Consider the following 25,179-nt stretch of genomic DNA (forward strand, 5'->3'; position numbering starts at 1 on the left):
GAGCTGAAGAGAAACACAAACACCACAAAACAATGATAGTAAGCCAGGGGGGTGGTTATCTGAGGAAGAGGCATGGGGAAGGTCCCTGGGATGCTTCGGGGTGCTAGCAATACGACAGTCCTTAACCTGGGGGATGGTTACGTGAGCGTTCGTCTTCAAGAACATAACTGTCACTGTGCATTAATACTTTTCTATATTCTATTCCGACCAAAAAGTGTTTTAAAAAGAAAAGAAGGGGGCATCTGGGTGACACAGTGGTTAAGCGGCTGCCTTCGGCTCAGGGCGTGGTCCCGGCGTTCTGGGATCGAGCCCCACATCAGGCTCCTCTGCTGGGAGCCTGCTTCTTCCTCTCCCACTCCCCCTGCTTGTGTTCCCTCTCTCGCTGGCTGTCTCTATCTCTGTTGAATGAATAAATAAATAAAATCTTTAAAAAAATAAAAGAAAAGAAAAAGAAAAAGAAAAGAAGACTACTGAAATAAAACCAGGCTTCAAAGAAATGGAAACTTTCATCCATAATGAAAATATGTTTTAAAGGCAGTAATAAAAAAAAAAGCGTTAAAATGACTGTAGACCAAGTAAATCAATGAGGTACAAGACAAACTCGAGAATGAAAGCAGAGAGCAGAGAACGATATGAGAGGAGACGTATGATGCGGAGAACAAAGAATGCAGACCTAGGATTGGCATGGAAGGCGGGAAATGCCATTTCACAGTGGCCGTGAGGGTATCGTGAGGACAGCGGACCCGGACCTCGCAGATGTCAACAGAAGGGGGATGACTAGATTATATCCTAACTTCCCCAAACTGGAAACCCAAATACCCATGATGAATGGGATGGATGCAGAAATGGAAGGATGTTGACATTCGGTGGGTATTCACACTGTATATGAATGAAAATGAATGAACTTCAGACTCATGCAAACTTAAAGACTACGATACCATCACAAGATTGTTCAATAGAGAGCCTTAAAAAAACAAAATTTTACAAAATTATAATTATAAATTAATAATATAATTTATATAACTTATAAATTATAATTCACGTGTCTAACAAAATTCCACATATACGCTCTTAAGGTACAAGATACTGCTAATTAATGTTGTATATACAGAAATTCCCTTGGGTAGACTGCAAATTCCTTGGGGAACAGGCCGTGAATATTAGGCTTCTTTGATTTCCTCCTCTATCCAGAAAGCATTTGGGCAAACATTCTTATAATGAATGAATGAATAGGAATGGACAAATGAATAAATATGAATGAATGAATGAATGAATGAATGAATGAATGAATGACTGTCTTGACCAATTCATCGTTGCTGAGTTTGTTCCTTAGGTGATTTCCAACTCTAATCTGGCCAACTCGATGCAGCTTTGCATAATTTCCTCCTGAGCTTTGTTTAAAGAGAAGAAATAGAAGCTTCCCAGAGTAAATGTCAGCTGGAGAAGGCCTGCATGGTGAGAGGCTCTTTCCACGCCTGTTCTGGGAGGGTAACCATTCGTGGACTGGGCGAGGTTGTCCCTTACATGGAATGAAAGGGGCATTTATCCCTGGTGATAAACTCTAGCCAGGTGGGGGAACCTGTCCCCGTGGCCATCCCTAAGCGGGGGGCTGCAGCCACAGGGGGTAGGGAGGGGGTGTGGGAAGAGAAGATGGTACTCAACTAATGGATCACAAAGGATGCTCTGATGTCCATCAGTGTCCAACACATCAACGCCCCGTACCACACCATGGGTCCTCTGAGGATAAATGAGTGGCCCCAAGCAGCAGGACTTCAGGGCTCAGCCTGTCCTAGAGAACAGTGAACAGGCAAAGCCTCGGAAACTTGCCTTCCCCAAGAGCCAACCTGCAGTTGGTTTTCAGACCCTGCCTGCTTGCTGTAAACTCAGCACACATCTGCACAGCCCTGCCCAGAGCCCCAAGATACTCATCATAAAGCATGAGCAGTCATAACTCAGGGTTCACCTTGGCCAAAAGTAAATAAGTAGAAGGAATCTTCCATCAGAAAATAAATGGCCCTTCTCCAAGCTGAGAGCCTGGATTACCCTCCTGAAGGACAAACAGTGTCTTCAGCAGCCGGCCTCGGGCCTCAGGCCATAACGCCTGGCCGGCCTCCATCAGTGACCCTGCAGGGCCCCCACTGCTAAGCCTGCCCACCTAGGCTTGAGGGCTGTTAAACTCTCTCCCTGCTTTTCTCGCCTGCTGAGAAAGCACCTTTCAGCCGGGCTCAGCTGTCTGAGCGAAAGATGCTCCTGAGCTCGGCTGCTTGCCCAAGTACACGGATGGTGGTTCTGCCGGGCACCCCCGGGGGACAACACCCAGCGCGCAGTCCTCTTGAAAAGCTGTGCGCCCTGGCAGTGGCCCAGATTTCACAGAGAAAAAAGCCAACGCTCAGAGGAGAAATCACCTCTTGATTATTCATGGCGACGTTGAGAGGGAAGAGGGAGGGAAAGGGAAAGCCAGGATCTGTGAAAGCCACAGGTGATCTCCAAACCTCCTTTGGTGAGTAATGTCAGCCTCTTTGAGAGTTATGTTAACCTAGGGGCTTCCTGCCCTGTCCTCATGGCCTCTGCTCAGCGAGGCTTTCAGTCCTTCCTGCTGATGAGGAAGCCCAGGGACCCACCTACTGAATGAAACACAAGTGCAAACCCACCCCCCAATCAGTGCACTTCCCTGATCTCTCCTGGGAGTGGGCTCCCCAGGGCGCTGGGAGGCGGGGGCCCCGCCAAACACACCAGCAGAGCTTGGGCCTTCTTGATGCTCACCTCGCTTTGGAAGCAGTCTGGGCTCTACCGCCTGCTTCTGCGTCCTACGTGAGAACGTCCGCTGGCCATCAGAAGGCCAGGAGATCCGAGGGTCGGGCTCTCCTCTCCTGCCGCCAGCCTCTGTCCACACTGCAGTGAGCACCTGCTGGCCCTACGGAGCCAGGCTCTGTCACATCGCTCCTGTGTCCTATAACAGCCCCCCAGCTGCCCCTGTGGACCCTGCCCTCCAGCCTCTGCGGCTTTACGGGCTTTACCCCGGGCTCCTGTAAACAAGCCTGCCTTTTAGATAAGCAATCAATCAAACCCGACAAGAGCAGGAAAAGCTATCAGATGACCCCATCCTCCACATTCCTCAACTCCTGCCAACTCTGAAGCTCATTGGCCCAGAGCTGAATTTCCCCACCTTCTTCTTGTAACGGCCATGAGGCCCCCATCTGTGTGCAGAGACAGCACGCGCTGGTCAGACCATTTCACTTAAAAGCAAATGTGTGGGCCATCTGGGGTAATTTTGACTTCTCTATTTTCGAAAGCAAATTTCAACTTCATGCTTTAAAATGGTGTTACCAGGAGCACAGCATTCCAGAACACCAGAGAAAACGGATTCTGGCTCGGCCTCAGCAGCTGTGGCACCTAGGCAAACATCTGGCTGAATCAACCTACTTTTCTCTTCTAAAAGAAATAAATTCCTTCTTCCTCGTTTTAATGTGGTTGGTTATCAGGGGCTTCGTTGACCAATAAGGATACAACAGGACACTGTCCCAGGATGTAGTCATGTTGTGCCCAGGTTTGTTCTCATCCCTCTAACCCTTCCTGAACACCCAGGGCTACACTGCGTTACGAAGGAACAGAGGCAATTAAAATAATTGCTGTCCATTCCTATCTCGACGCGGCTTCCAGATGATTCTGACCTGGGCAGGATTCAAAGCACCATGGCCCCAAGTCAAGACCAGGGCTTTCCGGCCCTCGCCTCCCCTGCAGCTGGGCCCCCATGCAAACGACAATGTGGAAACATGACAACTTGGCCGCTGATGCTAAAGGGTCCCTAAACTGGAAAACACATTTTGGTAGTTGAAGGCCATCCCCAAGGTCAGGCTACAAAGAAACCAAAATATTCAGCAGAGATTTTTTTCAGGCTACCAGCTCTGTCCCGCACAAAGAAATCATTCGTGCGGCACCTGTCTCTGAGCCCTTTCCCTTCACGCCACGGTTAGACTTGGCCACAGCTGGCGGCCAGGGCCTGGTGCTTTCACCTCCGAGGCACAAGAGCCTCAAATGCCTCCCTGGGGTGGCTAACCTCCCAGACAGGGCGGGCCGCTTACCGTCCAGCTCCTCCACGGAGATGTTAGCAAGCTGCTCGCTGTCGCTGCTTGTACAACAAGCCAGCGGTCACGTGGTGGAAAGGCATCTTTTCCCTGTTCACAAGAGAAGCGGGAGTGGGGAGAGAAAGATATCATCATTCGTTCCTTCTTTCCTTCCCGGGAGGGCCACCTTGGTTTCCAGATGGCCGGTGTCATTTTCAACACAACAATCATATTTCTAGAGGGAAAGTCAGAAAATGCCAGGGTCCTCGTGGTCTCAACGGTCCCCAGATGATCGCAAGTTCTATCGCTTTCTTCGCCTTACACCTTACTTCGTTTTACCAACTGAATCACAAATCTTGCAGACTGTGGGACACCCAAGTCATCAGCAAGTCCTTTCCATGCAAAAAGGAATCCTCTCGGCTCCTTTCCCTAGCCTGACAAACGCCTTCTCGGTTCTCATCAGGAATGCACATCCCAGAAATGTTGGGCTCCCCAGGTGACCGTGCAGAGAGCCACGTGTGGTCCTTTCCCAGGTAGAGGGGATGATCCACTCACACAGCACTTGAATCAGGTAGGAAATGGCAGGCCCTAAATGAATACACATACAGCCTTCTGCACCTCGGAGAAGCAGCCCCTGGGCCTGACTGGGGCTAGACACCTGCTAGCCGAAGCAGCTTCTGAGCGCACTCCTCTGAGACAGCACTCACACCACCTGCCCCACTGCAAAGGTGAGGGGAACAAAGCAGCTCCCAGCAATCTCACAGGGAATCAAGGCATCCCTGAGACTAGACCAACAAACCCTCCAGGCAAAGCTCCTCCACCCAGCTCCATTGCCCAGTGCGATGCAGGCTAAGGGAAGAGGGAGGAAAAGAGAGCTGGTGAGGATCTTGAAAGAGCAAGCACGGAAGAGCTAAAGACAAGGCAGTTAGAAAGGCGGGCTCCTCCACAGCAGAGAGAACAGGACTCTGTGACAGTGAGTGAGCTGCTGAGCTCATTAGGAAGCGATGCTCTGCTTCTCTGTTTGGAAAGGGGGCTAAGAGGACTGATCAACCTTTGAGTGGAATTAGGGAATAGGTAGGAAGTAGGGGGAGTCAATTATAGGCTGTGGGTAAACAAAACCTCTTAACAGAGCTCCAGGAAGGTGAACCAGGCAGCACCAAAAGGGGTGATCTCCCCGTCACTGGGGGCATTCAAGCAGAGGGGAGGGCCTCCCTGCCAGGGTTCTGTGGGAGAGAAATGACCCCTGAGCTCTCTCCCAACACACCCCTCACTCTCCATACAAGTCACTTGTAGAGCGCTGTTTCTTACTAAAGTTTGCATCTGTAGGGTACGTGGGGGCAGCCCGAACGGCCCATCCAGGCACTGCTGAGTTACAAGGTGTAAATTACAGGGAGACAGCCAGTCTCTGAGGATGACCGTGCAGGACCCCCAATCCTTGCTGTCCCTCAAACCACACTCATGACAGCCACTGTCCTAATCGTGGGATGGTGGAGCCAGCAGGCACCGGGGGTGGGGTTGGGGGGGTGCTCCTGCCTTCTTTTCCCTGGGACGCCACTGAGTGACAAATCCTGCAGGACCCCGCCTGCCCTCTCTCCCTCTAACCTAGAGCACACACCAGCAGGTCCCTACTTGGGCTGAGAGCCGCTGACTTACAACCCAACCAACGAGACTCCTAAAAGTTCCGGGCCTTGATCCAGAACACAAAGCCAGTGAGTAGAGGAGTCAGTTCTAGAATGCAAGCCTCCCGGGTGCTATTTCGACGGAGCAGCCTCAGCAGAGCCCCAGACATTTCCACCGGATGTCAAACTCTCATTTCAAGCTCAAGATGTCTAAAAATGAATTAATTATCTTCCTAAAAAATAGGCCACACTTCCTGATTTCTCTATTTCTATCAAAGGTACTTTTCACTCATCATAACAACTGGGACATCTCTCATGACTGTTCTGGGCCCCGAAAAGTAAAACAGACGCATGGCTGAGGCAAGAGCCAGCCATCAGGCTCCAAGCCACCCTGACCCCTCCCCGGAGAACAAAACGGACATCCACGGGCCCATCACAAACGGCCAGATGCTAGTTACGGAGTAGGTCTGCACTGGCCAATATCTTCAGCTAATTACAAGTCACACTTCCCCCTCCGGGCTGCCTCTCTTTACACATAAAATACAGGAGTCTTTCTCTGGACAAACACTTCAGTCAGCATCTCCTCTTTTCACCAACTTCATTTTCAGACCAGGTTTTAGAAGTGAGAATCAGATGTAGGAATTAGGACCACCCTCCCTTTTCCTAGGGCCGATCCTGACTTGGGGGGCCCTGTGCTGTGTTGATTTCGCAACACCGGCCCATGCTTCCTGTGCAGCTTCAGTTGCCCTCCCAGCACTGGCCATGGGACCCCCCGTCAGCCCCATCAGCTGTTCTTTTAAACGTTTCAGTCCTATAAACATGGGAAGACACTAACTTCACCGCCTGGGGAGAAGGGCCCCTGAGGTCAGCACACGGGCAGAAAGCATCCCCTTCCCGTGTCGAGGCTCATCATTCTAGTTGCTCCTCGCATTTTCTAAACATCTTCCCATTAGCAACCTTTCACCTGGTTGTCTGATGGCCTAGAAGCGCCACACAAATTGTTACAAGCCGCGGTAACAAGGTTATACTCGATCGAACATATCCAAGCCACGACCTAGTTCAGCCACAGAGTAGGTGTCGAGTAAAACTGGCCACCACTGAATCCCCCTCGACATACCCACAGAATTTGCTTCTGGAAAAGGCAGCTTACAAAATTAGGGACGCGTTGAGTGCATTCGGTCGGCACCCAAAACACTCCACGTCTGGTGGGAAAGGAAACGTGCAAGCGAACCATACGTGTGGATAAATGAAGTCACGTTCAAGAAAGGGAAGAACATTATTCCAAGTAAGCTAAAAGCAGCGCCGCAATTAAGGGCTGAATTTCACTCTGAGCCACGTGGGGAAACCCAAGCTTTAAGAGTCTCTCTTCGGCTAAGGAAAGGAAACACACAAGTTCATCGGCAAAGACAAACGTGATCCCAAACTGAAACTTAAAGATGGAGACTTCTGGGGAGGACAAGGAACAAAAAATATTTTTTTCCCCAATGGCAATTTTACTTATTGAGAGCTATTATCTATGTGACTGTTGTGAACAATTTTTTTGTGTGTTTTCTGGAAGTCAGTGCGGTTTCATGGTAAAGAATCAGAACCTTCTGGTCAAAACTGGCGTTAGACTGAAATTCTAGCTCTTACCCTTATTAGCCAATGTAGGTAAGTTACTTCACCTTTGTCAGCAACATTTTTCTCCTATTCAAAAATTTTGATACACAGCAAACAGTATTTTTGTAAATAGGAAATAAGATAACGTATAGAAAGCACTAGATTTAAAGCTGGACATACTCTCGATAACACCATCAGTGATTATTTGCTAAAGATTGTATGAAGCAGGATGCCGGGCAAAGAGACCATGGGTTCATTAGGTTGAAGCTAAAACACACGGGGTTACATTTTATTTTTAAGATTTTATTTATTTAGGGGCTGTATGGCTCAGTCAGTTAAGCTCTGCCTTCGGCTCAGGTCATGATCTCAGGGTCCTGGGATCGAGCCCCGGAGTCCAGCTCCCTGCTCAGCATGGAGTCTGCTTCTCCCTCTCTCTCTGTGATCACTCACTTTTGTTCACTCTCAAATAAATCAATAAAATCTTTAAAAAAAAAAAAGTTAAAAAAAAAGGATTTTATTGATTTGAGAGAGAGAGCATGAGCAGAGGGAGAGGCAGAGGGAGAGGGAGCAGCAGACTCCCCACTGAGCAGGGACCCCCCCCCCAATGTGGGACTCGATCCCAGGACCCTGAGATCATGACCTGAGCCAAAGGCAGACACGTAACCGACTGAGCCAGCCAGGCGCCCCAAAACACATTGGGTTGTCAAGAAGAGCTCAGTGAGGACCTGGCAGAGGGTGGGCTTCAGAGAGAACCTGGCTGGCATTGTGCACCGCGGAGCTGAGGGAGCTGGTGTCCAAGCAGCGAAGAACCAGGGGTTCCCAGTGCCACATGCTGTCAGCAAGCAGCTCGCTCCATCAGGAGGAAGGAGCTGTTTGAATGGAAAGCACCAGAACTGAAGAGGAGTCTGTTTCAAAGGCACCAGGTAGGCCAGCTTCACGGTCACATCAAGGACAAGGTATCCCAAGGCTAAAACAAAAGGGGTGGGTGGGGGGATGGATGAAACAGGTGAAAGGGATTAAGAGTAGACTTACCTTTTTTTAATTTAATTTTTTTTTGAGAGAGAGAGAGAGAGAGCATGAGGCAGGTGGGGGCCGGGGGTGGGGTGGATGGGGCAGAGGGAGAGGAGAGAATCTTACACAATCTCCACACTGAGCCCAACATGGGCTCGATCCTGAGATCATGACCTGAGCTGAAATCAAGAGTCAGACACGAGCCCCCCAGGCACCCCAAGAGCACACTTCTCTCGATGAGCACTGAGGAAGGTGTAGAATTGCCGAATCACTATATTGTACACCTGAAACTAAAGACCACTATATATTAACTATACTAGAAATAGCATTTAAAATAATAAACAAATAAATAAATAACGAAAGGGGTGGTTCCTGTTTTTAGGGTGAAGGAACTGGCATGTTCCCTGGCAGAGTAATAAACGGGAGAGCCCCCCTCACATTTACTTGAGGTGATGCCCTTCCAAGACGGTTAATTTTCCGTGTCAACTCAACTGGGCCACAGGGTGCCCATGTCGGTGCTTAAACGTGACTCTGGGTGTGTCCCTGAGAGTGTTTCTGCGTGAGATGAACATCTGAATCAGTAACCTGAGGAAAGCACCTTAACCTCCCCAAGGTGGGTGGTCCTCACCCAATCTGCTGGAGGCCTGAAGCGAACAAAGAAGCCGAGGGAGAATTCCTCCTCTCTGCCTAACTGTGCAGGTGGGACGCCATCTTCTCCCGCCTTTAGACTCGGACTGGAGCTCAGGCCATGGGCTCTCCTGGGTCTCCGGCTTGCCAACTGCAGATCCTGGGGCCTCTCAGCCTCCACGACTGTGTGAGCCAATTCCTTATGATCTAATCTCTCTCTATACGTCCTACCAGTTATGCTTCTCTGGAGAACCCAAACTAATACACTTTTTTTTTTTTTTTTTTTTGTCTACAAGAGCTGAGATTCAGGCACACTGCTGTATGCTGATATTATTATGGACAAATACTGTTACCAGAGTGTAATTCCACAGGGTCTCTAAAGCAACGCCCCTCAACGTGTGGTTGGACAAGGCCAGCTGAACCCTGCTTATTGCTGGTTTGCAATGAGAGAAGGACAGGAACGGAAAGAAAGCACAGAAATTTTGGGAGCAATTTATAGCATTGTCCCAACATCTAAGCATGTGACCAGTTGACTTCATGTTTGAACTAATCCTTCCCCACAAATAGTTTGAGGAGCACGGCTCCAAAGTACTTTATTTAGGTCGCATACGTCTCTGGTAATGGACCACAGAGAGAGGGAGGGAAAAAAAAGCTAGAGAAAGGCATTTTAACTTGTGCCTGAAACTTTTTCAAATAACTTCAGGTTTTTTTAAGTCTTCGATGGGGGGGGGCGGCGCCTGGGTGGCTCAGTTGTTAAGCGTCTGCCTTCGGCTCAGGGCGTGATCCCAGGGTCCTGGGATCGAGCCCCGCATCGGGCTCCCTGCTCTGCTGGGAGCCTGCTTCTCCCTTTCCCACTCCCCCTGCTTGTGTTTCCTCTCTCGCTATGTCTCTCTCTCTGTCAAATAAATAAATAAAATCTTCAAATAAATAAATAAATAATCAAAGTCTTCGATGGACTTTGGAAAGGAGGTACAAGACCTCAGTGGGAGCTTGTGCTCTGGGCAGGCACGCGGAGTGTGCACAGAATCTACTGCGGACTTCACAGAGGCTCCTGTCCTCTGGAGGGGCAATGTTGACCTTGCATTCCAGAAGGTAGAGAGCCTATGAGCCAGCCCCGATAGGGCCTTTGCCAACTTCCCCTAAAAATACCGTGAAGGCACACAAAAATAATGATACTCCCCTTCGCACCAGTGCCAGGGTGTGGAATTAACCTCCTCTACGTCAGCACGGTCAGGATCCGGGTGACAGTCAGTGGCATACCCACATTTTGAATTGAGAGAGTCAATAACAAAGTCAGATGGTAAATGGATAAGGAAGGATTTTTATCTACCCCCATTCTTTCCTATTCCAGGGACTCCGGAACGGCCAACCGTGACCTCAGGCTATCACCCTGCAGATGATGTGGGGAGTGCTTTTTAAAAGCAGCCAGGGTCAAGTCCCCACTGCCCCCTCCTCCCGGGACTCAGGGAGCACATCTCCCAGTATGCAATGCGGCTAGAAATGGAAGGGTTCGGGCCCTGCGCGTGGCGATGTGAAATTCACCGCAGACACAGGCGTCAGTGAAAAGGACCCTAGAAGCAAAGACCTACGTGGACTGTGGTTTTTCATGCCTTACTTTTGATTAAAGAGGAACTGCAGAATACCTGGAACACCCAGTATGTCTCCTCCTGATAGTCCAAGAGCTAAGTTATGAGGAGACAACAAGAGCCCATCTTCCTCCAGCAAAAATGCACTGCACGAATGCCAGCCAGACACCCACCGGGCATTTGCCTAAGCACTTACAAAACAATCGTGTTCCCTTGTGAAGATCCTGCAGGGGCATGCCAATTGGCAAACAGAGTTTGGACAGAGCTCAAATCAGACAGCAATGAGTAAGCACGAAACACCAACGTGGGGGTCTGCATAAAGTTCTGCATCATTAAAGGAGGAAGCACTTGCAAGAAGATGGAGAGCAAAGAACATACTGTCAACAATGATCTGATACAAGAAAGAAGACAATTTTACAGTTTCTGGTTATGTCCTTACAAACAAGAAAGCAGCGTGTGTACGAAATAAGAACGCAAATTCATTAGGAACCATCACAGTAAGGTGAGGAGATAACACATCAAAAAGACAAGACAGGATGCTGAGAGGTAAGCGGATTTGGAAAAGGGGCAGGCCTTGCAAAGCAAAGAAGGAACCCCAAAAATAATAGAAGGGAAATCTACATTAATGGCAATAGGAGTATTTCTAAAAAACAGAAAATTCCGCAAATAATATAATGCATGCATGGACCCACCACCCAGATTGAACACAGACTAATATTTTACCTTATTTGGTACAGATTTTTTTTAACAGAAATAATATATGACATTGATGCCCTGCCTACCATTCTACTTCTCCACTTCCTTCCCTCCACTGAAATGCATCCTTCCATGTTTTAAATTTTCCTACACTTGGGAGTAACTGTATAGAATATATTATAGTATTGCTGTATATATCTTTAAATTTACATAAATAATATCACACCACACATATGCTTTTACAACTTGCACATTTCCCTCTATATTAAATTTTAGGGATTTATCCAAATCTGTACACACACACCTCGTTTATTTTTAACTGCTCCATAGTTTTCCACCATATAAATATATTGCAATTTATTTACTCATTATGCAACTGACATAAAAGCATGCTGTAATGGGTGTGTCTGGTTGGCTCAGTCAGGAGAGCTGCAACTCTTGATCTCAGAGTCATAAATTCAAGCCCCACATTGCATTTAGAGATTACCTAAATAAATGAAGCTTTAAAAAAAAAAAAAAAAAAGGCATGCGGGGCACCAGGGTGGCACAGTTGGTTAAGGGTGGGACTCTTGGTTTCAGCTCAGGTCCTGATCTCAGGGTCCTGAGATCGAGCCCCAAGTGGGGCTCAGAGCTAATCGCGGAGTCTGCTTAAGATTCTCTCTCCCCCTGTCCCTCCCCCTCTCTACAATAAATAAATAAATAAATCCTTTTAATGTTTTTAAAAGATTTTATTTATTTATTTGAAAGAGAGCAAGAGAGCACAAGCAGAGGGAGAGAGAGAAGCAGTTTCCCCACTGAGCAGGGAGCCCCACGCGGGACTCAGTCCCCAGACCCCGGGATCATGACCTGAGCGGAAGGCAGATGCTTAACCAACTGAGCTTCCCAGGCACCCCTAAATAAATCTTTTTAAAAATGTATGCTACAACAAATATCCTCATGTGTGTCTCTTTGTATATATATTTGCAGGCATTTCTCCAGCCTATATACCTAAATAAAATACTACACAGTTTTGCCAAACTGCTCTCCAAAGTGGCTGAGTTAGTTTTCTATTGCTACAAAACAAATTACCCCAGAAATCAGTGGCTTAGAACAACAACTATCTACTATCTCACATGTTCAGTGGGTCAGGAATCGAAAGTTGCTTAGCTGGGTGGTTTTGGCTTGGGAGATCTCTTGAGTTTGCAGTCAAGACATTGACCAGGGCTACCACCATCAGAAGGCATGACTGGGTCTGGAAGATCCACTTCCAAGATGGCTTCCTCATACAGCTATTCACGAAAGTCTCACTTTCTTGGGGTCCCTGCCATAGGGCTGCTCAAGTGTTCTTAGGACATGGTAGCTGCCTCCCCCCCAGACAAGTGGTCCAAGAGACAGGAGGGAGATTTGATGACTTGGTCTTGGAAATCACACGCCGTCACTTTCACCATAGTCAATTCATTAGAAGCAAGTGGCTAAGTACAGCTACACTCATGGAGGGTGGAATTAGGCCCCACCTTTTGAAAGATTGGAGTACCCAAGAATTTATGGATATATTTTAAAACCATCCTTATGGTTGTAGCAATTTAGAGCCCCATCGTTCATCTAAGAGTGCGTTTATTTCCCCACAGCCTTGCCAACATTTGGTATTATCAGACTGCTTCATTTTTCTTAACTGGGTTTCCTTGATTGCCAATATGGGCATCTTTTTACATGACTTTTGACCATTCTGGGTTCCTCTTCTGTAGATTTCCTTTTCATCTTTATCTCTTGGGTTGTTTATCATTTTGGGATTGCCTTGTTCTTCTGTGATATTATTGGCCAATATTTCAGGTCAACCTTACTTCCAAGCCCCCCCAGTTATCAGTCATCATTGTTGTTATTGTGGTGGCTTCCAACCAAAGCTTTTCTAGACTCTTCCACAGGTTCGCCAGTTACTCTGCACACCATTATACAGTATATCCACATATTTCCACATACACCATTTCCACAGATGCCTCTAAGTTAACCACAAATCACAGATAACAAGAAAATGGAGTCCCATAATTAGGAAGTGATGAGTTTTTAGTCTTTATTACCTTTGTCTTTTTTAAATATAATTAACTGTCAGTTGATCCTTCATTTAAGAACATAAGTTGATGTTCATTTATCATTCATTTAAGAATGGCTGTGTTTAATAACTGGCTCATAAAATTCCTGAAAACTTAACAAATGCCTTTCACAAACTGGTATGGGCTGGCTCCAGCATGACACTGGATGAAAGCCTTTTTCCTGACCATTTCTGGTTGTTTCTATAGGGAAGAAAAGGCAATGGAAACATGACATTTTCCTGTAGCAATATTCCACTGTCCACTCTCCAGCTTCGTGGCTGTGAAGAAGTGGTCGTGGTGATGGTGGCAAGAGTAGGCTCCTAAATCCTTGGATGACAGCTTCAGGGGTCCATTCTCCAGCTTTGGGGTCGGGGGGTGTCAAGAGAATGTTTTAGGAACAGGAAGGCTATTCCAACGGCAGTCTCAGTGGTAGTAAGTCTCCTAGAAAGTCAATTCTGAATTATTCCGGGAGTCATTCCAGAGACCCTCCTAAAATCCAGTCCTCTAGCCCTTGGACAAGATGTAAGCATCAAATCCCCTGCATTAAATCCCTTCCTTTTTCAAATACCCAGAGGGGCTACTGGTCCTTGAAATAAATCTTAACAGTTACATTACTGTACCTTCCGTGTTTCTTAAATTCTTTTTTTAATTTGCATATTTTTATCTCTGTGTATCTTATAAACAATTTCCTCAAAATTAAATTCCCCAATTCTTTTATCAGTTGTAACTTAACTCATGGCTTAACCTGTCTGCTGACTTTTTCGTCTAAATGACCATGTTTTTCCATTTTCGGCAGTTTAATTGGGTTCCTTTCTAAATCCTCCCCTTATTTTTCACTGAGTATGAATCTTGGATTGTAATTGTTATTCTTTTACTTTTTATCCTGCCACTTTTTCACACTTTTCTTCCAGAATGCCGTTCTGTCGTCCCAATTTCTTCAGGCACCAATCCTCTTCCATGTACTTCTCAGACTTTTTCTAACGGTGAACTGTTTCCCAGTGTGGTCTACCGCTTTCACGGGTGGGACCTCCAGCAGCATCTTCAGCAGGTGCTGCTCGTGCCTTTGGAGCCGCACCTGCTCAGAAAGCCAGGCCCAAGGCACAGGTGCCAAAGGCATTCCATCAGGTGAGGACCACTTTGCACCTGCATTCTTGGCTTGGAAGGCCTGCAGCAATGGGTAGTATAAATTTGGACCGCACTTCCCTGAACTCCAGGTCTGGACTTCTGATTTATCCCTGGAGGCTTTACAACCTCTGTCTGGGCAGAAATAAACACCTCTGCCACTTTGCCGAGCAGGGGGCGGACTCAGTCTAGTCTGCAGCTAAAAGAGGGACAACCAAACCATGGTCTCACTTCCTGTTGCCGCCTGTTGTGGGTCCAAGACCACACTTTTTATCTCAGCATGGACATCAAAATTCCCAACGCCCAGAGCCTTTTTGGGCTTTCCTACTCTGCAGCAACAACTCCTCCTATGCTCCTCTCTGCGCTCTGACTTTCCTTCTCTTTCTTTCACATGAAATCATTTTACCAGTCAGGGCATAGGCAGGAAAACAGAGCCATGTCAGGTAGGTCAATAAAGGGATTTAAAACCGTGGGCCCTCTAAGTGGTTAGAAGGCTCAAGAGCCCAACAGAGCATGGTTAGCAGAGATTGGCAACAACAGACATCGACTCCCACCCCGAGTCTGGAGGGACATATGGAGAAGCCAGAATTACCAGAACTTCAAAGTTGGGGTGGGAGCTCTCGAAGGGGCAAGAACCACGGTAGAGGCCACTCAGCAGGAACTGGGGCCATGGAAGGAGGGGCTCTACTCTGTCAAGATCCAGAAGAGAGAAAGAGCTTCTGCTGGACACATCTGTCAAAGGGAGTGAGGGGTGGGGAGACATACCCAAGCCTCTGTCTTTAGCCCCACCTTCTCATTTCCTGCTGGCCAGCGCCTCGCTTTGGCCAGGAAGTCTAGAAAAGTCCTTTCCAGGGATTGGTCCCTACAATGCGGGGCCCAGCAGGGGAAGGGGTTAGGCGGAGGGATAAAGCAAGCAGGCAAATGCCTGGCAGAACTGCATATTTACATTTTTTGTGCTGTTTTATCCAGCACAATCCACATTAGCTTGTGACCACGCTTACAAAACTAGAGATCCTGGTGGCATTTTGAATATCAAAGATAAGGAAAAGTACTCTGAGCATTCAAGGAGAAAATACAGGCTACTCACAAAAGAACAAACTAGGACTCAGCTTCCTTCAGAACAAGCAGCAGCCACAATGAGGACACAATCTCCATCACCTACTGCCTTTAAAGGGCCTGGTGGCTCAGTTGGTTAAGCATCTGCCTTTGACTCAGGTCATGACCCCAGGGTCCTGGGACCAAGTCCTGCATCAGGGTCCCTGCTCAGCGGAGAGTCTGCTTCTCCCTCTTCCCGCTCATGCTCTCTCTTGCTCGCTCACTCACTCTCTCAAATAAATGAATAAAACCTTTAAAAAAAATTATGGGAAATGATTTTAAGGCAAATGTAAAAGAAAGTTTCAACTTCAAAACAATTCAAAACAAAAAGCAGTAAAAGTATAAAAAAGGGGATCCCTCCTACATTGTTGGTGGGAATGCAAGTTGGTACAGCCACTCTGGAAAACAGTGTGGAGGTCCCTTAAAAAGTTAAAAATTGAGCTACCCTATGATCCAGCCATTGCACTACTGGGTATTTACCCCAAAGACACAGACGTAGTGAAGAGAAGGGCCATATGCACCCCAATGTTCAGAGCAGCATTGTCCACAATAGCTAAATCGTGGAAGGAGCCGAGATGCCCTTCAACAGATAGCTGGATTAAGAAGATGTGGTCCATATATACAATGGAATATTACTCAGCTATCAAAAAGAATGATTTCTCAACATTTGCTGCAACATAGATAGCACTGGAGGAGATAATGCTAAGTGAAATAAGTCAAGCAGAGAAAGACAACTATCATATGATTTCTCTCATCTATGGAATATAAGAACTAGGAAGATCGGTAGGAGAAGAAAGGGATAAAGAAAGGGGGGGGTAATCAGAAGGAGGAATGAAGCATGAGAGACTATGGACTCTGAGAAACAAACTGAGGGCTTCAGAGGGGAGGGGGGTGGGGGAATGGGATAGGCTGGTGATGGGTAGTAAGGAGGGCATATATTGCATGGTGCACTGGGTGTTATACGCAACTAATGAATCATCGAACTTTACATCGGAAACCGGGGATGTACTGTATGTTGACTAACATAATATAATAAAAAAATATTATTATAAAAAAACTCATTTTATGCTTAAAAAGGGTAAAATTCAAAATAATATTAGTCACAAACCTCTATGCATCATATATTTGAAAGTAAAACTAATTTAAATATAAAGAAAAATTCACTATAAAAAATTGGCGAAGACTTTAAGTACACCCTCTAGGCCTTTGACAAATTACCTAGACCAAAAAAAAAAAAAAAAAAAAAAAAAGAGGCTATGAATAATGTAGACATTTTCCTATGAAGGCTGATTTAATATGTGAGCATGCTTGTGTATGCCTACCACGTGTGTCCATTCCCCCAGAGATCACTTTCCAGATTTCTATGAACATTAACAAAAATCCATCAAATCTAAGATCACAAAGCAACTTCAGTAAAGGTACTCAGAAGCAGGTCAGGCACAGTTGAATATAAATAGAAATAAGAATAAAAGTCAATATTTTAATAGCTACAAGTGACATTTTGTCCAGGTTTCTTGAGATATGCTTGACATATAACACTGAGTAAGTTGAAGGTGTACAAAGTGTCGATTTGAGGCACTTACAGACCCGCAAAACAATTATCACCCTAGCGTTAGCTCACACCTCCACTGTATCACATAATTACCATTTCTTTTTTGTTGTAAGAACAGTTAAGATCTACTCTCTTAGCAAATCTCAAGCACACAATGCAATATTTTTTTAAAGATTGATTTATTTGAGAGAATGAGAGAGAGAGAGAGAGCAGGGGGGAGGGGTAGAGGGAAGGAGAGAGAAAATCCCAAGGAGACTCCACGTTGAGTGCGGAGCCCAAAGCGGGGCTCAATCTCACAACCCAGAGATCAGGACCTGACCGAAATCAAGAGTTGGACATTCAACTGACTATACCACCCAGGCCCCAAAATGCAATATTATTCACTACAATCACCATGTGATAAATTCAATCCCTAGAACTTTCTAAAATTGAATGTGTTAATATATTCTCTTAAATACTTCCCAGATCAGAGTTTTTAAATTAACATTACAAGCCTAGTATATGAGGTATATAGCAAAGTAACATGCAGATAAGATGTGAGGTATTTGCTTTCATTATTCCAAAGAGAAAGAAGAAACAAGAAATAAGTCTTAAATGCTAACTTCTTAGAAAGCCCCCAACAACAAAATAAATTAAGAAAACAGAAATAATGAAAGAGATGACTTAGAAAACAGATCAAAGAGCTGGCTATTGAAACAAAAGCAATAAACTAGACAAATCTCTGACAAATTTATTAAGCCAAATAGAGAAAGCACGGATAGGAAACATTCTAAAATAATGAGAATTCTATGTGCAATTAACTCAAGACTAATAAATTTAAAACACTGCTTAAATAAATGATTTGCCTCTCGAAACACAGAAATTAGATTTTTTTTATTGAAAGCAATGTGATTTAATATCATTCATGCTTATTGAAAATCTCGACATAACACTTTGTTAGGCAGTGATTTAAATATCTGGTTTTAGGTTGGGTGTATTTCCATACTTGATTTTAACATCTGCCGTAACCAAAAATACACCTCAGAAACAGACACAGATCCAAACTGAAGAAAAATGTCATTGGCAGTATTTACTCAATCACAATATTCACATCCTACAAGCATTTCCACCCTCCACGCATACCAAGATTTTTGCTGATATTTGGCTGTTAGAGTTTCATCTTCCCTAATGTCAATGGATGATTTTGCAAATTGCAAGCAGTCCCATTTTTATATTTTTAACAAATGGGTCTAAAACACACTTGATCTCTTCATTTGGAAGATTCTTAAGTGGTTGACAAAATTCTGTTTCCAGATTTTTTAACTTTGCAGATTTGAGTTTATAGATAGCACACTCACATCTTTTTTTTTTTTTTTTGCAACAAAATCACATCATGGTTGAAACATTTCCAAAACCATGATTTTCAAAATGCTCTTTCCATAGCATGAGTTTCCTTTGAAAAGAAGTCATTTCCTCAAACCTTTGTTAAAGTGTCATCTTTAAGTGTGTGTAGCAGACAACATCCTGCCATCTCAGAAAAGATCAGCAAATGTGGATCCTTTGCCTGTTTTGTGATGCAGAGTGGGTGACTGTGTTTGACAACTCTTTGAAGAACTTTGCCCTGAAATCAGCCCCACACTTTACTGTGGTGCAAAAGCCATCTGTAGTCATTTTCCATTTCGCTTCAAAGTTTTAGGTCAGGTTTCACTATTCATGAGTGAACATAGATCAACATTTTAAATAGTCTTTTTCACATTTTTCAGTGGTTTCAGCCAACTCTTGTCCAATCTGATGGGCTTGTCAGTGTTTTAATTCAGAAAGTGCTGATGAAGGTCTCCTTCGGGGACCACAGGAAATGCCATCTCAGCCATTGTCTTGAGGTCCACTTGGGCCTGCGTCATCACCATGATCCAAAAGCTGGAGCTTAGTCTAATGAAAACGAATTAATATAATTTATAAATTGCCCAAACCAGGCACTTGTGGCACAAGTCACTGGAAACAAGGGCATGAGGAAGTCAGTGGAAACAAGGTCAATGCCGCCATGTGTAGGACACCCCCCTGCCCTGAACACATCAACCCCATCATGTCAGACCAGCAGGCAGTTGAGGGTGTCTCTCTACAGTGGACACTAGCGAAGTGTAATTTCTTCCTTCTCTTTTCTTCCTACAACCAAAAGAACACCATACACACCCTACCTCGAAAACCACTGCAAAGATATTGCCATTAAAATGAGGAAAAACACAACATGCCATCAGCTCTACGATTAAGTAACACTATCCCAGAAATTCTACTTAATGCAGTAAGACATGAATAAAACCAAGAGACTATTTAAAAGAAGACCAAGAAAAAAAAATTAAGTGATCAAAAACCTAAAATGAAATATATATAAACATGTAATCCATCTTTCATGGTCAGAGGACATTCAGAGTTGGAAGGGGAACTACAGAAATCACAAAGGAAAAGACTGAGAGCCTTACCAGTATAAAAATATAAACTTCTGAGCATTACAAGCAGCATAAATAAAAGTAAGAGGCAAACAGGGAGCACAAAAAGGACAGGAAGAGAGAAGTCACAAACTGGATAGACAGACGACTAATAAAATATGTGGAAACAATAACTGATCTCATAAGTAACTAAAGAAATACAATTTTTATGCTTTTTTTTCAACTTAGGAGGGGTTTGTGTGTTTGTTTTGTTTTTAAAGCTTTTGTTTGTTTGTTTGTTTGTTTGTTTGGAGTGAGTGTGCGAGCGGGAGGGGGGAGGGGGAGACGGAGAATCTCAAGCAGACTCTTCAGCAAGTGTGGCACTTAACCCCAGGGGGCTTGATCCCAGGACCCTGAGATGATGACCTGAGCTGGAATCCAGAGTTGAAGAGTGAACTGACTGAGTCACCCAGGCATCCCTGTTTTCTTTCTAACATATTGGTGAGAATATAATCAGCGGGGTACTTTGTAGCCGCTGAGACGACAGCTTGAAGAAAACAATTTGGCAATTATGTGTCAAGAGTCCAAAGGATAGTTCTCAGCCTATGATCTAACAGCTCTACTGTTTGAAATCTATCCTGAGATACGGTCAAAGATTTGCACGCCAAAAATTGCATTGTGTTGTGTTTAAGATGGAAGAACAAAGAAAAGAAAGGAAGAAAAAAATAAGAAGAAAAAATCGGAAAGTATAGAAACTGATCAGCAACACAGATTCATGTCAGAGTATACTGTATATCAATGATGCTTGCTAAAATTTTAATGGTATCAGAAATCTTTACAATATGCTGTTTTAACTCTAAAAAGCATTTCAAGTAATAAAACGGAACATAGCTCTCTCTCCTAAAATCCTATTAAAACCATGGTAGAGGGGCGCCTGGGTGGCGCAGTCGTTAAGCGTCTGCCTTCGGCTCAGGGCGTGATCCCGGCGTTCTGGGATCGAGTCCCACATCAGGCTCCTCTGCTGGGAGCCTGCTTCTTCCTCCCACTACCCCTGCCTGTGTTCCCTCTCTCGCTGGCTGTCTCTCTCTCTGTCAAATAAATAAATAAAATCTTTAAAAAAAAAAAAAAAAAAAAAAACCATGGTAGAGAAGAACAAAATGGAATATATTCATAAAAGCACAGACTATGGAGGAAAGGGGCCATCATCGTTAGCCCCCCCCAAAAAAATGGCTGAATGGTTTTGTCCATCTTGATGGGCAAGCTTGAGGAGAGCAAGTCTGGGCTGCAAACATGATAAGGGGAAGGCAGAAGTAGAGAGAGGCTCTGCTGAACACCAAGAGCTCCCCAAGTTGGCAGGTACTAAGAGCTAGAATGGACACAGGGTAGAACCGGGGTGGCTGATTCCAGCCCTTTCCTTGGAACAGCTGGCTGGGTCTCCCAGCCCAAGGAAAAGGTCCTCTTCAAGGAGTGAACTTCCTAAGGGTTGGGTGGGTGCCCCAGGGCTTATAAGGCCCTCTTCCTCTGGTATTTGCATGGGGACAACCTGTGCACGAGTTCCCGGTTGTGACTGTTAAACTGAATCCACTCCCCACCCCTGTAAAGGTCTGTGGCCAGCCATTCCTCACCTTCAGGGGGAAAAGCTGGTATTGCTGAGATAGGGAACCTGAAGGGACTCCATTTTAGAAAGGCTCCATCTCTCTGCCATTTCCCTGCTAAGCTCCATTTTCTCAGGTTCTGTATTTCACCTTGCTTCTGAGTAAACCAAAGAAGCTCTGTGCCTGCCCCGAGGGGGAAGCAAGAAAGTGAATCATTCTGTGAGTGTTGTTCCAGGCCCCCATACACCTGGTAACATCTAAGAAAAACCAGACCCTGAGCTCCAGGACCTCAGCTTCAAACAAAACTCTGTCGCCACTGGTGTCTATACACCTGCTTTCGGTGATCTATGGATTGACAGCTCTTATTCACCTGACAGTCACCTTGGATCAGACCCTACCCCGGGTTCCTAAAGGAACACATGCCCTGGACCCCCTTCCGATATAAACCCCCAACTCCAAGCGACAGGGACACTCACCTCTCCTTTTCTGAGTCTCCCAGACACTCCATCTGCTATACTCTGTCATTAACGCTATTCAATAAAATCTGCTTTCACCTCTTCCTGGCTTTCATTTGATTTCTATCCTGTGCGAAGCCAAGGACCCTCTTGGCTGGTCCTGCGAGGCCCCTCGGGGTCCTTGGACCCTGCCTGCCTGTGTCATTGAGAGGAAACCTGACTCATACTGGCACTTCCATTCAGCGATGTTAGCAATGCCCATGGCCAAAAAGGGACTGCCCAACCCTTGAGGACGATCGGCATCCCCAAGAGCAGGGCGGCAAAGCTGACCCCAGAAATAAGAAGGATGATTCTGGAAAGAGAAGGCACTGGAATTCTGGAAGAATTCTAACATAACACTTGAGAGAGACCCGAGAGGCTGCTTCGAAAAATGAGCAGTCTGAGATCATGAACTCAGGGAAGTTAAAATTCTGATTGGAAAAAAAAAAAAATCAGCAGAAGAACTACAGGGGAAAGTTATGGACACCACACACAATATAGAAAAATAGAACATTTCATTAATAAACAGTAAGGATTAATGCAGAAGGGCCACACCCACCTAATAAGCATTTCAAGATGAGAGACCCGAAACCTTGAAGGAAAGGAAATAAGAGAAGAAAATTTCTGATGATATGAACCTTCGGACTGAAAAGGCCCATCGAGTAGCAGAAACCTCATAAATCGCCCAAAACCTCCTAAAGTTTCAGAATAGAGAAAGCACTCTAACGCTTCTGGAGCAAAGAACAGGCAACTTCCTGGTGAACGACGGTCATACTGGCGTGAGACTCAGATCAGCATCATCGGATACTGGGTGACAACAGAGCAAGGAGCTTAAGTCTCGTGGGAAAAATGAATTGATACCTAGGCAACCTCCAATCAAGACAAGCACTTAGAAAGTGTACGATTCATAGACACTTCCTAACAGAATCACTCGGTGAGTTATGTCAGCAAAACGTACAAGGAATCCGAGAAGGGAGAGAACGGGTTTCCAGCCCGTGCGTGAAATCTAACAAGAAGGTGTGCTCTCAGAAGACCACTGTGGGAGCAGATCAGATCCAAAATGCCCTGGGCAGGGAGAAAGGGCACCCACACAGCCAACACAGTGCTGAAGCTGGATCAGCCCCTCGAGAAGCCGCAGCTAAACACCAGTATGGAAGGTTAAAACAAGCACAGCGGGCTCCCCCTCCTTACTCCCCTCTCCCTTCAATTGTGAGGCTTTTAAAAATATTTTTTTCTACAAATGGCACAAGAGTAATGATACAATATTTGTTTCTGCACGGAATAATATTTATAATCATCATCATCATCATCATCATCATCATCATCATATCCTAAATGCTAATTACATTCTTTTTGAATCTGCAGTCGACAGCCGAATCACAGACATTTCAATTCCAGATAGAGAACAGAGCGTACGTGTTTGACACCACGATCGGATCGTCTGATGATCCAACTGGCGGAGAAGGGGGAGAAAGGAATGTGGGGTGTGAAGTCCCTCACCTCTCCCGGTGGGAGGGCCAAAGGTACTGGTTAAAGTGAATAAGGAAACAAAGATTTAAGTTCATGAGCTAAAGCAATGAAGCTAACCAAAGATTTAAAAATAAAAACTCCAGATACCGGAAGGTAAGGACGGGGGGGCTGTAGGGCAGTGGGGATCCCCTTGTCCTTCATGAGAGAGGACAGGGAGGTTCTATTTAAAGTGGAGAACCAAAAATGCAGGAGCATTTCATCTGGAGCGATTTCACCCACCGAGGGCACTAACAATTACAAATGGCTCAAAGTAGTGGCCTCCGACATGGAGGGTTGGGCTGATGCGGACTCTTACTTTTTCTTTGTGCCCACTTACACTGTTTTTTATTATCCTACTCCTGTATTACTGCTATAAGGTCAGACCATAAAATTATATGGGGAGCATAATCACAACTATATAAATATAATTACCTAGTCACATCCATATTCATATGCATATTCACATGCATTCATACGGATGTTTACATATGTACGCACATATGTAAATTCATAGAAAAAGTTATTAGAAGGTCATAAAGCAAAGGGTAAATACTCGTTATTGCTGAGTGATGGATTCACCGTAATTGTATTATTTGTTTAAACCTTCCACACTTAGTACCATGGATCTATTTCATTTTTATAGCTAGGAAGAAACTACCACGATTTTACAAACGGAAGGTCCTGCCTGGCATTTCCTCCACGTGGGGGCAGGACCACAGGGAGCCTGAAGGCAGACAAAGGCTGCTCCAGGGCCAGGGGTTAAGGGACCCACAGCCTTCATGCATGAGCACGCGCTGTGTCCGTGACCACAGGCTTCGGAAGACGGAGCCTTGGCTGGCGAACAGGAAGGGCTAGTGTTACCCAGCAGTGTGGACCAGACGGATGTGCGTCTCTTCTACCAATTTTGATTTTGAGTGGAACCGTCTCCCTGAGATTTTCCAAGGATCGAGGACGTGCAGGTGATTAGATAACACACCTGCTGGAAGGGATTCTATAGCAGCGTCAGAGGAATGCTGAAACTTCGCCTGCCAACAGAGATGCTTTTGGCAGAGAATTCTGAGTTGTTCTTTCTGAAAGCAATTAGACAAAAAGTTCAGCTGCTTTTTTAAGGCTCCTCCTTCGGGCGATTATAGCCTTTTTTAATTAATAAGTTGAATATGAAAGGATTTAATTTTAATAAATTTTTATGGATCTTCCTTTGAGATCCTCATATAAGGTTTTCCTGCTAATTCTTCCAGACTTTTCTGGCTGCTCAAGCATCCAGACACCTTTCTGCAAGGTGGGGGCTCTTGTTGGCGGAGTCGGGAAGCTTCTCGCAAAGACGGTGGGAGGCAAGGGACTGTGGATCTGTGGGAAGTAACTGCGCACAGTACCTAGGCTTGATTCTGCAGAGCTCTCTGGATTGGCACTCTGACTTCTTCACCGGCTGTCTTAGTCTGCTCAGGCCGCCGTAACAAACTCATAGACTGGGCGGCTGAAACAACGACTGAGAGATTTATTTTCTCAGTTAGAGAAACTAGAAGTCCAAGATCATGGTTGGTTTCTGGAGGGCACTCTCTTCCTGTTTGCAGACGGCTGCTTTCTGTATGCTCACATGATAGGAAGAGAGAGAGAGAGCGAGCAAGCTCTCTTGTGTCTCTTCTTCTAAGGGCACTAATCCCAGGACAAAGCCTCCACGCCACGATCTCAACTAAACCTGATTATCTTCCAGCGGCCCCACCTCCAGATACCGACGCACTGGGGGCCAGGGGAGGGCTTCAACAGGTGAATTCTGGAAGGGACACAATTCAGTTGGGAGCAAATATGGATGAAGATGGATAAAATCAAGCGGGAGTCTAAAAGTCTGTTGCTTTTCGTTATTTGTTTAAACCTGAACTAGCACTCCATTGCCTGGAAGAGACTATTATAAGAGATTCATAGAGAAAGGTACTGCACCCCTGGAGATTTAGCCTCATTTGGACCAATTTACATAAAATGAAAAGCATGTAAATTAGATTCATTCAATCCATCATTCAGATGGAAAGTAGCTTGAAATTCACCTATTATTTCGGAGTTGACAGCATAAGAATATTTGGAAATAAGACATAGCACTGAGGACAAGGACTTCATTTTTTTTTTCTGAGATTTCTTCTCGTTTTTCCA

At 45.4% G+C, this 25,179-nt stretch overlaps 1 protein-coding gene across 1 annotated transcript in view; it reads right to left on the bottom strand.

Annotated features, from left to right (window-relative positions):
* The window catches only part of CALN1 (calneuron 1), a 469,501-nt gene that overhangs the window by 358,224 nt on the left and 86,098 nt on the right, over positions 1-25,179 (bottom strand). The window contains 2 exon segments of the mRNA XM_008698565.1: positions 4,083-4,129; positions 4,131-4,175. Of these exon segments, the coding sequence (XP_008696787.1) occupies positions 4,083-4,129; positions 4,131-4,175 (92 nt within the window).

The sequence above is a fragment of the Ursus maritimus genome, unplaced genomic scaffold (assembly GCF_017311325.1).
Source record: "Ursus maritimus isolate PB19 unplaced genomic scaffold, ASM1731132v1 scaffold_2, whole genome shotgun sequence".
NCBI classification, from domain to species: domain Eukaryota; kingdom Metazoa; phylum Chordata; class Mammalia; order Carnivora; family Ursidae; genus Ursus; species Ursus maritimus.